The 14,333-nt window shown below is 40.6% G+C and overlaps 1 protein-coding gene across 1 annotated transcript in view; it reads left to right on the top strand.

Annotated features, from left to right (window-relative positions):
* Window positions 1-2,547: 2,547 nt before the first annotated feature.
* rin3 (Ras and Rab interactor 3) overlaps window positions 2,548-14,333 on the top strand; it is a 108,995-nt gene continuing 97,209 nt past the window's right edge. The window contains exons 1-2 of the mRNA XM_048538379.2: window positions 2,548-3,100; window positions 3,366-3,546. Coding sequence (XP_048394336.1) covers window positions 3,051-3,100; window positions 3,366-3,546 — 231 coding nt within the window. The 5' untranslated portion in view covers window positions 2,548-3,050. The remainder of the gene's footprint in view (window positions 3,101-3,365; window positions 3,547-14,333) is intronic.

Genomic DNA, 14,333 nt, shown 5'->3' with positions numbered 1-14,333 from the left:
GAGAACAACCTGTAGTAGTTTAGACATTTTCTAAATAGCCTGTTCAGAGATGTTATTGCACACTTTTGGAGCAAGTAGGTCTTGAACCCAGGACTCCTGTACCACAAGAGCCCTGTGCAGCACCAGGTTCAATTCACATCTCAAATGAGCACCAGCTACAACTGCTTGAAAGGCAACTAGACGGCCAAGCTAATCAGGGAACAAAACTAGGTTGAAACAGTCAGAGGACTCAGCTTAAGACTTTGATGCCTTTTCTTTCAGAAAAATGTTTGAGAAGTAAACAATCAAATTGTGACCATCTTGGCACAATCAAGGCCCAAAACCTCAGCCGACCTGCTCCTCTGATGCTGCTTGGCCTGCTGTGTTCATCCAGCTCCACACCTTGTTATCTCAGTATTCACCTTTCCTCTTTTAAGTTTGAATCTGTGTCTCATTACAGTAAAAACAGAACTTTGACTAAAAACAAGAGTCGCCGTAAAAAAAAATGTTGATAATTTGATCATATTTTTTTTCACCACCGGGCTTAGGGACAGACTTCCTATCCGTTCGTCAGCAGGACTTACATCAAGACAGTTTCTCAAATTGCCTTCTGAATGTAAAATGGCTCTAATATAGAAACTGCTGAATTTTCATCTTCGTTGATTGCAATTGGTTTCTATAATTGTCTGTTCTATAGCAAGGAGGCTCAAAGTGATAGATGCCTGGTGGTGCAGAGGTAGTGTCCATGCCTCTGGGCCAGAAGGTCCAGGTTTAAGTCCCACCTACAGCAGAGTTGTGTTAGAACATATCTGAACCGGTTGAATAAAAATGTTTAAGCCCAGATAAATGTCCAGGCAGCGGGTGAAAAATGCACACTCTTTTCACACAAGTTCTTCACTCTCCACTCATACAAATGACACAGGTCAGTTCAAAAGTTGTTACAGATTATGACAGCCATGGACAAAAAACCCATCAGATGGGCTGATGAGTGGCAAAGAGGTAGGTGTGAGATGATGCACTTGGGCAAAATGAACAAGGCAAGGGAATACATGATGAACAGCAGGACCCTGGGAAGCACCAATGATCAGAAGGACCTTACCATGTATGAACACCAGCCCCTTAAGGTATCAGAAAAGGTGGATAAAGTGGTTGAGAAGGCATATCATAAACTTGCCTTTATCAGTTGAGTCATAGAGTTTAAGACCAGGGAGGTTATACTGGAACTGTGTAAAATGCTGTTTAGGCCACAGGTAAATTGTACTGTATGCAGTTCAGGATTCCATATTATTGGAGGGATGTGATAGCACTGGAGAGGGTGCAGACGAGATTTATAAGGATGTCGCTTGGTCCGGGGAGTTTCAATTCAGAGGAGAGTTTGATAGACTGGCATTGTTTTCCTCAGAGCAAAGGAGATTGAGAGGGGGCGTGATGGAGATATATGAAATTATGAGGGGCATGGACAGAATAGACAGGAAGGAACTTTCCCCTTTGATAGAGTGTCAATGACCGGGGGCATTGCTTTAAGTTAGGGGCAGAAGGTTTAGAGGAGATATGAGGATTTCTTTTTCCTCTGGAGGTTAGTAGGAATCTGGAATTGATTGCCTATAAGGGTGGTAAAGACAGAAACCCTCATAGCATTTAAGTAGTATTTCGAAGTGCACTTACGATGCCAAGGCATACAAGGCAATGGGCCAAGTGCTGCAACATGGGATTAGAATAGTTAGGCAGCTGTTGGTGACCAGCAAGTACAGAATGGCTTAAGGGTCCATTTTCTGAGCTGTAGACTCTAATGTGAGGGCTCGAGACCCAATTCATTGTAGAATTGATTTAGCTTTGTTTTGAAAGCATAGCTGCAGCCGATGAGCTCTCCTTTGTGGTCAATACTGCTTTTATTAGTGAAAAAGAAGGATATGTCAAACTTTATAATTGCAGTTATTGTCAAAATTCAATTTGAAGACTTGTAAAATATGCTCTCAGAATTTTAATATTAAATTTGCAAGTAGTGAACAAAAACAAAAATGAGTCAGTATTTATTCATTTAATGATGACAAATCACAGTGACCCATTTCTTCACAGAGAAGGTTTAAATTAATTCCTTCATTTATGTCCAAGCTGCTAAGGTTTAATAATGTAACAAAGCGTAGTCTGAAGTTCCTTTTGCGCAGCGTTTAAGGAATTCAAATTCTTCTCCTGGAAACAGATGTTGCCTGGAGTTTCCATCATCCAAGACGCCAAAAGATCTGCTCTATTTTTGAAGTAAATCACATTCTTTCTGCTCATAATATTTTGTAGCCGTAATCTCCTAACGTGTTTTGAAAACCTTTTGTCTCACCGCACAAACTTTGTTTGGGTTTGTTCTCAGAAAATGTGCTGATGCAGCTCTCTTTTCTACGTCGCTGAATCAAATTAGGCAGTTTCAAAACATTACTGACTTCCAGTGCCTGGGTCTGACTGGAACGCGCTGGAAGATCAGCGACGGTCTGCTCTTACTTAGGTAACGAACTGTTGGTCGTGTCTGAGGGTGGGAGTGGGGGTGGGGGTGGAGGAGGGGGTGTGGATAAGAAAGGAAGGCTTACTCACTCCTAAAAGGCTGAATGACACCAGAACAGTCATTAGCAATGTGGCCCCATCTGCAAACCAAAAACAGAACACATTTTATTATTTAACTTGGGACGCTTCTGCCATATTTGAAGTGGATTTGGCTCCAAAACTTGCCAGATGATGTCAGTGCTCCTCCCACATTTTGTGTAAAATTCCGAGCCAGGGAAAGCTTTAAGTTAGTAATACTGAAAGCTTGACCATTTGGAACTGCTTCTTCCTCAGAATCCCCCGTTTGCTCACAGAACACAGGAAGTCAGAGAAAGAAAACCCACAGCACACGCCTTCCTGTACTTCTACGTCTATTAGTGTTCAAAGTCTGCACAATCCAACGCCATCTTTCTGACTGAGAGGCAAAGTACGTTATTCTTCTGACTGAAATGTGGAGTTCTTGTTCAGTTATGAAACGAGAGTGCTGAAGTCAGCACATTTCTTTAAATGGGTCTGCACAGTGGAGCTGATCGAAGGAAGCGATGATGGAGAGAACATCTGGGCAAGAAGTGGAAATTGGGGACATGCCAGGGTATGTAGCTTAACATTTAACAGACCGGTCATTGCTCTTTTTTTCACAAAGGGAAATGAGGCATCTTGCTATCCCAGGAGCTTCCTCCTAATGCATTTCACATATTTGTGTATTAACGTGCAAATTGCAAAGTCCGACTTCACCCGCGCCGTTGTATCAAAAAATCGAACTGTCAACGCTGAGTTAAGTGTGCTGGTGTGACCGGTCCCATCGCCACATAAACACTATATATAATGCAGCGAGCTTACGTTCTGTGTCCCTTTAGTTCACTGCTAGAGGCGAAAGATGAATGCGGTCAACCTCCCACAGCCACTGTCCCTTCGCCGACGTTACCGTTTCCAGGTATCAGCATCCCAGATAAACTCATCAGGACTTGTCCAGTGTGGCTTCAGCTCAATACCAGGAAAGAAAAAGTCACAGAAATACTCCAGCGGGAGCCACCAGGGGTAAGTGTCTTTTAGCCGTTGTGGTCATGTCGTCTGCGTCCGAGGAGGGGGTTGAGCTGCTTCTAATAAATCATTTATTCCCCATCGATCCGTACAAAAGAAACTGATCAGATTTCATCAATTAACTTCTGTTTTAAACATAAGTTAACTGATTACAGTCTTTATCAGCAGGTTTGAAATCAAACCATTTGTGGATTAGATTTGGATTTTTTTTTAAATCTGGGGGTCAGTTGTGCCAGTGGGTCAGATTGAGTTGTCTAAACCATTTCAAAATGATCGTTCTTTGGAGAATTCCTTTTAATCTGTTGGGTGCTTTGTTGCAAACCCTCCCTCCTGTTCACTTATCATTATAGATTATTCTTCCAACAATCTAAATGGCTCCTCCAAGCAGCAGTAAAGGTCACCATTCATTGCTGTAATACTGCAGAGTTAACGCAGGCACCCACAGAGACATGTTAGGAGGTAGCAATGTAAAGGAATTTTCAACATGTTCCATACACGTTTCTCTGTAGTGAATAAATTGTAGACTACCAATCAGTTAAAGTGATCAAAGTGGATATCGTTGCATGGTAGCAATTTGCATAGTTTGTTGACGCTTTTACCTTTTGCATGTGGTGAACTTTTCGGTGTTCAGTGTGTTTTAGTGCTCCCAGGTCTCTCCAAGTTGAATAAATAGCTGTAGTGGGTAATTGCATTTCCAGCTGGTGGACTGCAGTTGATGGAAACGATCCAATATCAATCTAACAATGATGCAGCAGCAGCAAAATCAGTCTTTTTCCCTGAAATCTCAGTGGCTCCATGTAGAAGTATTACAAATGTATGATTGGATATGGGGAGGGGGGACTGCCAGTGACATGAACACCGATTAATTGGATTGCATCTTGCAGCATGAAAACAGACCCTTTGGATCAACTAGCCCATGCCAATCATGCTCCCAAATTAAATTAGTTCCACTTGCCTGTGTTTGGCCCACATCCCTCCAAACTTTTCCTGTTCATATACCTGTCCAAATGTTATTTAAATGTTCTCATTGTAATGCATCCATTACTTCCTCTGGCAGTTCATTCCATACATGAACCACTTTCTGTGTAAAATGTTAACAGTCATATCCTTTTTAAAGCTTTCTCCTCTCACCTTAAAAATATGCCCCCTTGCTTTGAACTCTCCCACTGTAGGGAAAAGACCCTTGTTTTTCACCTTATCTATGCCCTTCATGATATTATAAACCTCCACAATGTCACTCCTGAACTTCAAGTGAAAAAATTCCCATCCTATTTTTGTAACTCAAAACTTCCATTCTCAGCAACATCCCAGTATATCATTTCTGAACTCTCTCCGGTTTAATAATATTCCCCTTCCTATTGCTGGGTGACCAGCACTGCACACAGGACTCCATGCTGACATGGTTGGGTGACTTCTGAAGTTCCTGTTCCTGTACTCAAAGGCCTGAGCAATGAAGGAAAACATGCTAAATGCCTTAACCACCCTGTCTACCTGTCATGCAAATTTCAAAGGATTATGTTCGTGAATTCCTAGGTGTCTCCATTCTACAACACTAAGCAGGACTCTCCTTTTAATTGTATACCGCCCTTGCTTGTTTTACCATAATACATTACCTCACATTTATTCAAATTAAACTCCAACTGCCTCCCCTCAGCCCATTGACCTTATTGACCATGATCTGTTTGCAATCTTGGGTAACTTTTAGACAGTCCAGTGTACTACCTAATTTGGTATCACCTGCAAACATACAATATTCTTATCTAAATCATTTCTATAAATGACAAACAAAACTGGATTCACGACTGATCCCTGTGGAACAATGCAGGTCGCAGGCCTCCAGTCCGAAAAACATCTCTCCACCACCATTAAGCCAGTTATGTATCCAATTAGCAAGCTCACTCAGAATCCCACATGATCTGACTTTATTAATATGTCTACCATTCAGTACCTTGCCAAAGGCTTTACTAAAATCCATATAAACAATGTGTACTGCTACACCCTCACCAATATTTACATTATTCCAGATATGCCATATTTGTAGGATATCTACTTGCTTTTCCCACTTATTTCAATGAGTATAGTCACCAGAGGCAACTCTGGGTTCTTGCAGTTCATGCCTCACATTTGCTCGTATTCATTCTCCATATGAGATTTGTCTTTGCACAATGATACGTAACAGATGCAACCTGTGGCTCCAATACATCATTTATTTGGAGCACAGCAGTATGTTGTGTACCATAGCACCTTCCGTTTTGGCCCTGCTGTAATCTCCATTCCTGTGCAGTTCAGGAGAAACATTCCTATTCTTTCTGAGCCAGAGTTTGGTGTCTCAACCTATGATTCATTCTGAATTACCATTTACTTTATCTAAAAGCCTGTATTTTGGCAGTGATCATTTCAGTCATCCCTTTTCACTTTCAGATACACATTAGCATTTTCTCTTTGCTACCCGACAATAGGTATATTAAACAAGCATTGCCAAATGGCACTGTACCCTCATTAAATCCTCAATATAGTTGAGCAGAATCTCCATGTCTGTAGACACCATCGTGTAAAAATTGTATAAACCACAGAAAACTTGAAGACTATAATGCATACAGTACACAAAAGTTCAATGTAATGCTCCAGTTTCCACCAGTCTTCCAGATCTCCAAGATACATTGGCAGCAGTTTGTCGCCAGGGTGGGAGCCACCAGCTTTATCCTAGGATTGTTTTTGCCTTTCAGTGTAAGAGTAGCGCTCATTGAGACACAGTGAAGTGACCCAAGGGACTTTTTTTGACTTTATTTTTTATTCTTCTATACAGTGTATGAGATAATTTGCATAACCATACTGATCTCACTGAACCACGATGTTTGTTTCAAATGTTTTTAGCATTTGTACCTTTTTTTTAAACTACTACTTTCTGCCCCATGTAGGGCCTCTGCTTTCTTGCAAGGGTCTAGAACACCTGTGTGTCCTTCTTGTAAACTGGTTGATTCCTTTCCGACGCCCACACCATATACAGTCTCCATCATGTACTCCTATACTTGTCACATCCTTTACGTATTGAGGGGGAGAGCATCCTCCTCCATTCATCCCCAAAATATTCTTTGCATCACATAATTGCAGAAATCATTGCAATAATCTTGCAGAGCCTGGCCAGTAAATTGGTGGTTTGTGGCCTTCTGTTGAATGATATCGGACTTTAAAACTCACAATCCCAGCTGGGCTGTGAAGACACCAACTAGTTCAGGTGATTGCTCAAGCATCGGTAAAGAAATGTTATTACAGAAACATTGTGATTGGTTTGTATTCTTATATTTCCTTTTTTCATATAATGTACCAGCCATTTGATAGACCCCTCTTGCCCATGTGTCAGAAAATCATGGTCAGTGCTCATTTCCAGAGAGGTAAGTGCCTAACCAAGGAAGGCACATAATAAATTGCTGTAATTTCAGAGATAATGTCTTTCAATGAGACATTTAAACCCCTTCTCCCTATTCAGATCAGGGCCAGTGGTCTCTCAGCCCCATGGTGAAGATGAGCGAACAGTTCTCCCCTAGCCTCTCTCGCCCAAACCCTTCAAAGAGATTAGAATGTCTGTTAATCTCATTGCTGTCCATAGGAACCTTCTGCCTATCTGTTAGGTGTTTTATTTGTGAGTCAAACCAAGAAACAACCATCAAAAAGGAATGTATGATTTGTGAAAATATGTGGTATATGCAGAGAATATGAGAGAGATTATAATTGTACTATTAAGGGTTCCCTTTCAGATAAACCTAGGCCAGACCCCAAGATGTTTGTTCAAAGAGTTATTTTTTTGCGCTTGATACAGGAGGTTCTTCCACATCTGTGCTCCAAGCTGCTCCAGTTACTGCAGACTCCTAGCACATGACTACCGGGATCACACTTGTGTCAGAGTATACTTCAGAGTCTTATCATTAAATCCTATTTCTACAATAGAAGTTTACAAACTTTATTTTTAGCCCTAATGAAATTACTTGCTCAACAGTTACTCATTTTTAAAATCACCATTCTTTCCCTTTTGTTAATAGCCCAATATTGACCAGAAAACAGATGTTACACATTAGAAAATCCAGTAGTAAACCTGTTGTGTTTGGAAATTAACACATTCATCATAATGGCACTTTTTGAAGTGTACTAGATCAGTTGGAAACCAGTCTGTGTTGTTTGCTTATTTTACTAACATTTTCTCATGGGTTGTTTTACGTATCACCCCATATTTTTCTGCTGCTTGCAGTAAACTGTGCTAACTTAAATGGGGACCCAGAATTACCAACAAAAGAAAAATGTACAGCACATTATGTCGTTTACTAAATTAGACAGTTGAAACAAAGCATTTTTTTGATATATAAGTTTTGGGAAACATTAGATGAAATCCAAAGGTGCTTATTTGATACTCGATAACCTGGGGTTATTCCTACAACCGAACCCAGGCAAGCATCCCTTATTAATTACAGTCCTGAATGGGATACTCACAAATGGATATGTTCTTGCATGAGGTGCAATGAATTGACTTCCGTTCTTTACTCAACCCTTCCCTCAGTTGGTTGCAACAAAGTCAATATAAAAAAGGAGCCCTTCTCTCATGGACACCTTTTGACAGCCCAAATATATTAATATTTTGAAAAAAATCCAATTTAAACAGGTTTTCTTGAGATAACGAAAAAGTTAGGCTTTTTTAAGCTGCTAACATGTGATGAAATTCAATGAAACATGACGTACAGATACACAGTCGAGAAAGGTGAGGGGAGACCAAAAAAAATTTATAAGAAACCTGAATATGCAAAGCAGACTTTGACCTTTCTGTGATGAATCGATTGTGAAACATTGTGGCTATTAAGGTGGATGATTCTGCTTGTACTGATTTTGGTGGTAGAGTGATTATTTAGAGATTCTTATTCCTGCCATTAGCTGAACAGGGATGGTCCAGTTTCCTTCAGCAGCTGCTTTGCTGATGATTTCAGCAATAAAAGTGACTTTTTTTTTGCCTGCAAACACCTGGGTGTTTAGCAGAAATTCTCAGCTATGCCCCGGACCTGAGTAGCAAATTAGCCTCAGAGATAGTAGGAACTGCAGACCATTCTTCAGATAAGGGTCTAGGCCTGAAACGTCAGCCTTTCTGCTCTTCTGATGGTGCTTGACCTGCTGTGTTCATCCAGCTCTATACTTTGTTATAGCAAATTAGCCTGTCAGCTCTCTAACATGGAGAGACTAGTTTTTAACCCTCTTTGTTATGCACTCCTGGAATGATAAAACACAAACATGTCTTTCACCCAGATCACAATTCAGTTTTTTTAATGTTACTATCTGAAGTTTTCTGGACACTCCTCAGTGTGACATTCCAAGATTCCTCTTTGGATTCAGTGTAATCCATACAGGATTTTCAAAAGCTACTGAATTCACAACCTCAGCTATTTTTTGGCTTATAGATCTTCCTTCTTTTAAACACATGTTGTACTTAGGAGTTCAATATATCAGTAAGTAATTTGGAATCATGATCTGTTTCCATGACATGATTCATGCAGGAAAAGTGGTATTGTGAGAAAGAAAAGTAATATTTTTTGTTTCCAATTCTTCCAATAAAGTATTGCTTTGATTGTCACATTCACAGACACAATACCCCAACACTTCATGACTGCACTTACATAGCACAAACCTCCAAAAATTATTGAAAAAATCGGCACAGTTATTTTGGGATGAATTATGATATGAAACAGGGACCACAGGTGATTGAATAATTCTAACATGGCTGCAACCATTAGTTAGAAAATTTTGCTTGCTTTTAAGTATAAAATAAATTAATTCAAGCTAAATTAATTGTGCAAAATATTTCTTCTCAAATTAATGCAAAAATGAGACTATCTGTCTGTTCTGGTTAAGATGAGGTTAGTTGTCTTTTACTTGGGAATTTTGTTGGTTGGCGTATCTCAAGCAGGCTGAGTTGGCATTCCCATTTAAATGGGTAGAGGATTTTAGGGTGTGGGTTGAGATATGAATGTCTGGCAGTAAACAAGAAATTTGCTCCCATAAATGCTGCCTTAGGATCTTTTCATGTTCACCCAAACAGGCAGCAGACCCCAAATTGAAATTCTCATGCAAAATCCATGAGATTTTATTTTGCTGTCTTTTATTTGCACTTGTTGGTTATTAAATTATCCTGATGACTAAAGGAGGAAGGCAATAAATCATGTGAGGAAAAGAAGGAAGTTTAAAAAGATGCTTACTCTCCAAACTGGCCAATTTGCATCTGGTCAACATTTCTACTTTGTGACATTAACTAGGCTGTCTCCAAACTCACAAGCCAAAAAGGTAACTATTTGGGGCAAGTTTGAAGGAGGCAATTGTGGCTTGCCAAAAACACAAGCAGAGAGATTCCAGAATCTCTGCTGTATCTGTGGCAATGTGATGGGCTGGGACTTCTGCATGTCTAGTTGCAAATTCTGGATTGAGTGTAGGGACCCATATCATTCATCATGCTAGTGCTACAACAATTATAGTATAGATATGCTAAATGTCAATGTCTGCACCATGAGCATCGACTTATTGCTGCCTGTGACTAGCCAGAACCGGCAGGATGTGGAAGTGCTAGTGTATAGTACATTGTCACCTTTAGTGTGGGAATGCAGCAACAATGGTAAGCAGCACTTCTGGTTACAGTCAAAGAGGAAGCATAGCAAACCAAGGCTGGACTTTGTAGAGTGCAGGGTTGACCCCACATGAGTACTGTGTAGCATTCTGGGCATTGTCCTAACAGTCTTAGTGACTGGAAGAGCCATCACTACACAAACCAACCGAATTCAACACCTGAAAAAAAAAGACACAGACACTTATCACCTTCTGCCTTTGGGTCCATTACCCTAAGCCCAGCCATCATTTGGCAAAATATCTAAGGAGCTATTACTACGAATTAAGCATTTGGAATGCAATAAGCTACTGAGTGAACTAGGGATTTTTAGGCTGGGTAAAGGAAACTTGGGAATTTCAGTGAGTCTGGCAACATCTGTGGAAAGGGAAACAAAGGATTGAATCATACCCTATTTTTGTTAAATTTTGTGGAGTTTTTGTCTAGGAGGCCTGGTAGGTTTACTCCTATCATCACAAATTCATCTTATTAACTGTCCACCACACCCCTATGGTTCCCCTTTCCCCCAAAGCTAGCCCAATTATCCTACTCACTGTAGGAACCGGTTACTGCCGGGATATCTGGGGACAGACCCTCACCTCTGGACGTAGTGCCTAGGCTGTACATCCAAGCAACTGCCGGCAGTCCAGAATCACCATTCACCATCAATGTAGTGGCACAACAGCCACGACCCATTGTTACTCAGGGCCCTGAGGTGGCACGGCTGACACTCGCTTGGACGTGACCTTCAGATTCCTACCCCAATCCCTGTTTAAGCACCAGGCAGCATGTCTCACCAGTCTGAAACCCACATCACAGCTCAGAATCTTCTCTACCAGTAGTGTGTCCGCAATACCACTGGAACCCAACATCTCATCATTGTTCGTTGTCGGGTGGTCATAGACAGGGAGGCCATCAAACAATGCACAGCATTAACTTTAATTCACCAAAACCAGAGTTGAACAGAAACCAAAACAACAAAGATTGCAAACCTGCTGCAAACTGCTAGCATTTAAATGAGTATTTTACAGATCACTATCAATATCTTTTGCTGGTGAATTCTGCACAATTGTGATATAGCTCTCCCAGTGCAATGTGAATACAATCTATTCCATCATGCACCTGTTGTATGCCAGAAATGTTGCTGAATCCTATGGCCTGGACTATTGTAGATTGTCCCTACTGGTGTATCTTGTGGAATCGGAAGGAGTCAGGATATTTTTTCTGGCTCTGCAAAAGAATGGCAGGTTTGCTGTCTTATCACAGAGTGGCCTCCTACTCCAGTCCATAACCCTTCCTAGATTTACAGCAGGCCTCATAGTTGGCTAAATTTCCGACAGCAGGAAGAGGCAAACTGCATCAGAGTGTCTGAATGGCACCTAGTGCTCACCTGATTTATTCTCACGGGCCATGAGGATGAATTCACTTTGTGAGGCCCTGTACTCCACCATCTACTACTGGAATTGCCTCAGAGTTGAGGTGGTAAAAAATTTAGGCCTTGGTGATGAATTTTATTAAAAACTACATAATGTAAATGATCTACATTCACCAAGATTTGATGCTTTGAACGTGCTGATCCTGACAGAAGTTAGGAAGAATACCTAATTGGTGCTCCGGGACTGCTCAACAGCGAGACAGAAATCTGTGGAGACTATATTGTTGCAGATTTGGAAGGAGGACAGCAGTATTAGCCACAACCATTCAGACACACAAATCCTATTTTACAATCATTTTTCTCTTTAAAGTAAGAATAATATATTGTAAGTCAACTTAAAAGAGATACATAGTCAGCTTGCACTAATGGGTAAAACATTAGGAGGAGTAGCTGTTGCAATACATCAAGTGTCCTGCAGGATCTAAGGCCCAGGTAAAGGGAATGAATTGTTAGACATGCACCAATTGTCACTGTAACGCAGTAGAGAAACAAAGTTTCTACCTTGTTCCACCCCTTTTCCAGATTGCTTAGCATTTTCAAAACTTAGCAATATTGATTTTCATTCATGTTTTATTAAATATCTTTTTTATGATTACAAAACCAGTAATAAAGGGTCTGAGGAAGGATTACTCAACCTAAAACATTAACTCTGCTTTCTCTCCACAGATGCTGCCAGACCTGCTGAGCTTTTCCAGCAATTTCTGTTTTTGTTTGTGATGAAATTTTATACTGGATGACAGCATATAATTACCCAAAAAGTTATTTGATTCAATATGTTTTTTTTAAATTTACTGATTGATGGTATGGAATGTGGGCGTTGTTGGCTGGGCCAGCATATATTTGTCATCCCTAATTGCACTTGCGTAGGTGCTGTTGGGCTGACCTTCTTGAACTGCTGCAATTCTTGGACATCAACAGGAAGAGAGATCCAGGATTTTGATTCAGCAACAATGAAGAAACAGCAATATATTTCCAAGTCAGGATGGTGAATAGCTTGGAGGGGCACCTGCAAGTGATGGTAGTTCCATGTAACTGCTGCCTTATCATTCTCAGTGGTGGATGTCACAGATTTGAAGGTGCTGTCTAAGCAACCTTGGTTGATGAAATATACTGCTGCAACTGTGGAGGGCATACACGTTGAAGGTGGTAGAGAGCATGCCATTCAGATAGCCTGCTTAGCTCTGGGTTGTGTTTTGCGAACTAGATAACTAGAGAAGTTCAGAGGGCTGTAAACCCAATAGCGTGGTCAAAAGATCACATCTGTAAACAAACGTGATGTAATGAAGACAAGAGAGGAAAATAATAACATGGGAGGTGACAGTCGAGAATGGTAGCAAGGGACAGAGAAAAATTCTAGAAGTAGGCCAAAGTAAAGTCTTATGTTACAAAGATAACAAAGAAACAGCTTTAAAGTCTCTGTATCTGAATGTGCGTTGTATTCATAACAATGTAAACAAATGATAGCTCTCTTTTATGTACCTAAATATGAATCGACGACCATCACAGAGAAATAGCTATAGGATGACAAGAATTAGGTCATATAGTAATAGAATCATAGAGATGTACAGCATGGAAAAAAAACCTTTGGTCCAACTCATCCATGCCAACCAGATATCCTAATTAATCTAGTTTCATTTATCCTAATTTATAATAGCTAATTTATCCTAAATTAATCTAGTTTCATCTGCCAGCATTTGGCCCATATCCCTCTAAACCCTTCCTATTCATGTACCCATCCAGATGCCTTTTCAATGCTGTAATTGAACCAGCCTCCACCACTTCATCTTGCAGTTCATTCCATATATGCACTACCCTCTGTGTGACAAAGATCCCTTTTAAATAGCGCCCCTCTCACCTTAAACCTATACTCCTCCAATTTTGGATTCCCATCCCGTGGGAAAAAGACCTTGGCTATTCAACTTGTCCATGCCCCTCATGATTTTATAAACCCCTGTAAGGTCACCCCTCAGCCTCTGGCCTTCCAGGAAAGTAGCACCAGCCTATACATTGTCTCTCTATAGCAAACCCTCCAATCCTGGTAACATCTATGTAAATCTTTTCTGAACCCTTTCAAGGTTCACAACATCCTTCCTATAACAGGAAGACTAGAATTGAATGTGGTATTCCAAAAGTGGCCAAACCAATGCCCCGTACAGCCATAATGTGACCTCCTAATGCCTATACTCAATGTACTGACCTATAAAGGCAAACATACCAAATGCCTACTTACTATCCTGTCTACCTGTGACTCCACACCAAGGTCTCTTTGTTCAGGAACACACCCCAGGACCTTACCATTAAGTGTAGAAATCCTGCCCTGACTTGCCTTTCCAAAATGCAGAACCTCACATTTATGTAAATTAAACTCCATCTGCCACTCCTCGGCTCATTTGCTCATCTGATCAAGGTTCCATTGCAGTCTGAGGTAACCTTTTTTGTTGTCTACTACATTATCAATTTTAGTGTCATCTGCAAATTTACTAATCATACCTTCTATATTCATGTCCGAATCATTTATATAAATGATGAACAAAAATGGACCCAGCACTGATCCTTTAGGCACACTGCTGGTCACAGGTCTCCAGTCTAAAAACCAACCCTCCACCATCACCCTCTGTCTCCTACCTTCAAGCCAATTCTGTATCCAAAAGTCCTGACCTTGCATATTGAGGGGCATATCACATTCAAGAAGAATAGGAATCTGGGTAAAGGTAGGGTGTA

Source organism: Stegostoma tigrinum, chromosome 10, assembly GCF_030684315.1.
Source record: "Stegostoma tigrinum isolate sSteTig4 chromosome 10, sSteTig4.hap1, whole genome shotgun sequence".
In the NCBI taxonomy this organism is placed as follows: domain Eukaryota; kingdom Metazoa; phylum Chordata; class Chondrichthyes; order Orectolobiformes; family Stegostomatidae; genus Stegostoma; species Stegostoma tigrinum.
This window is presented reverse-complemented; position numbering and strand designations above follow the sequence as displayed.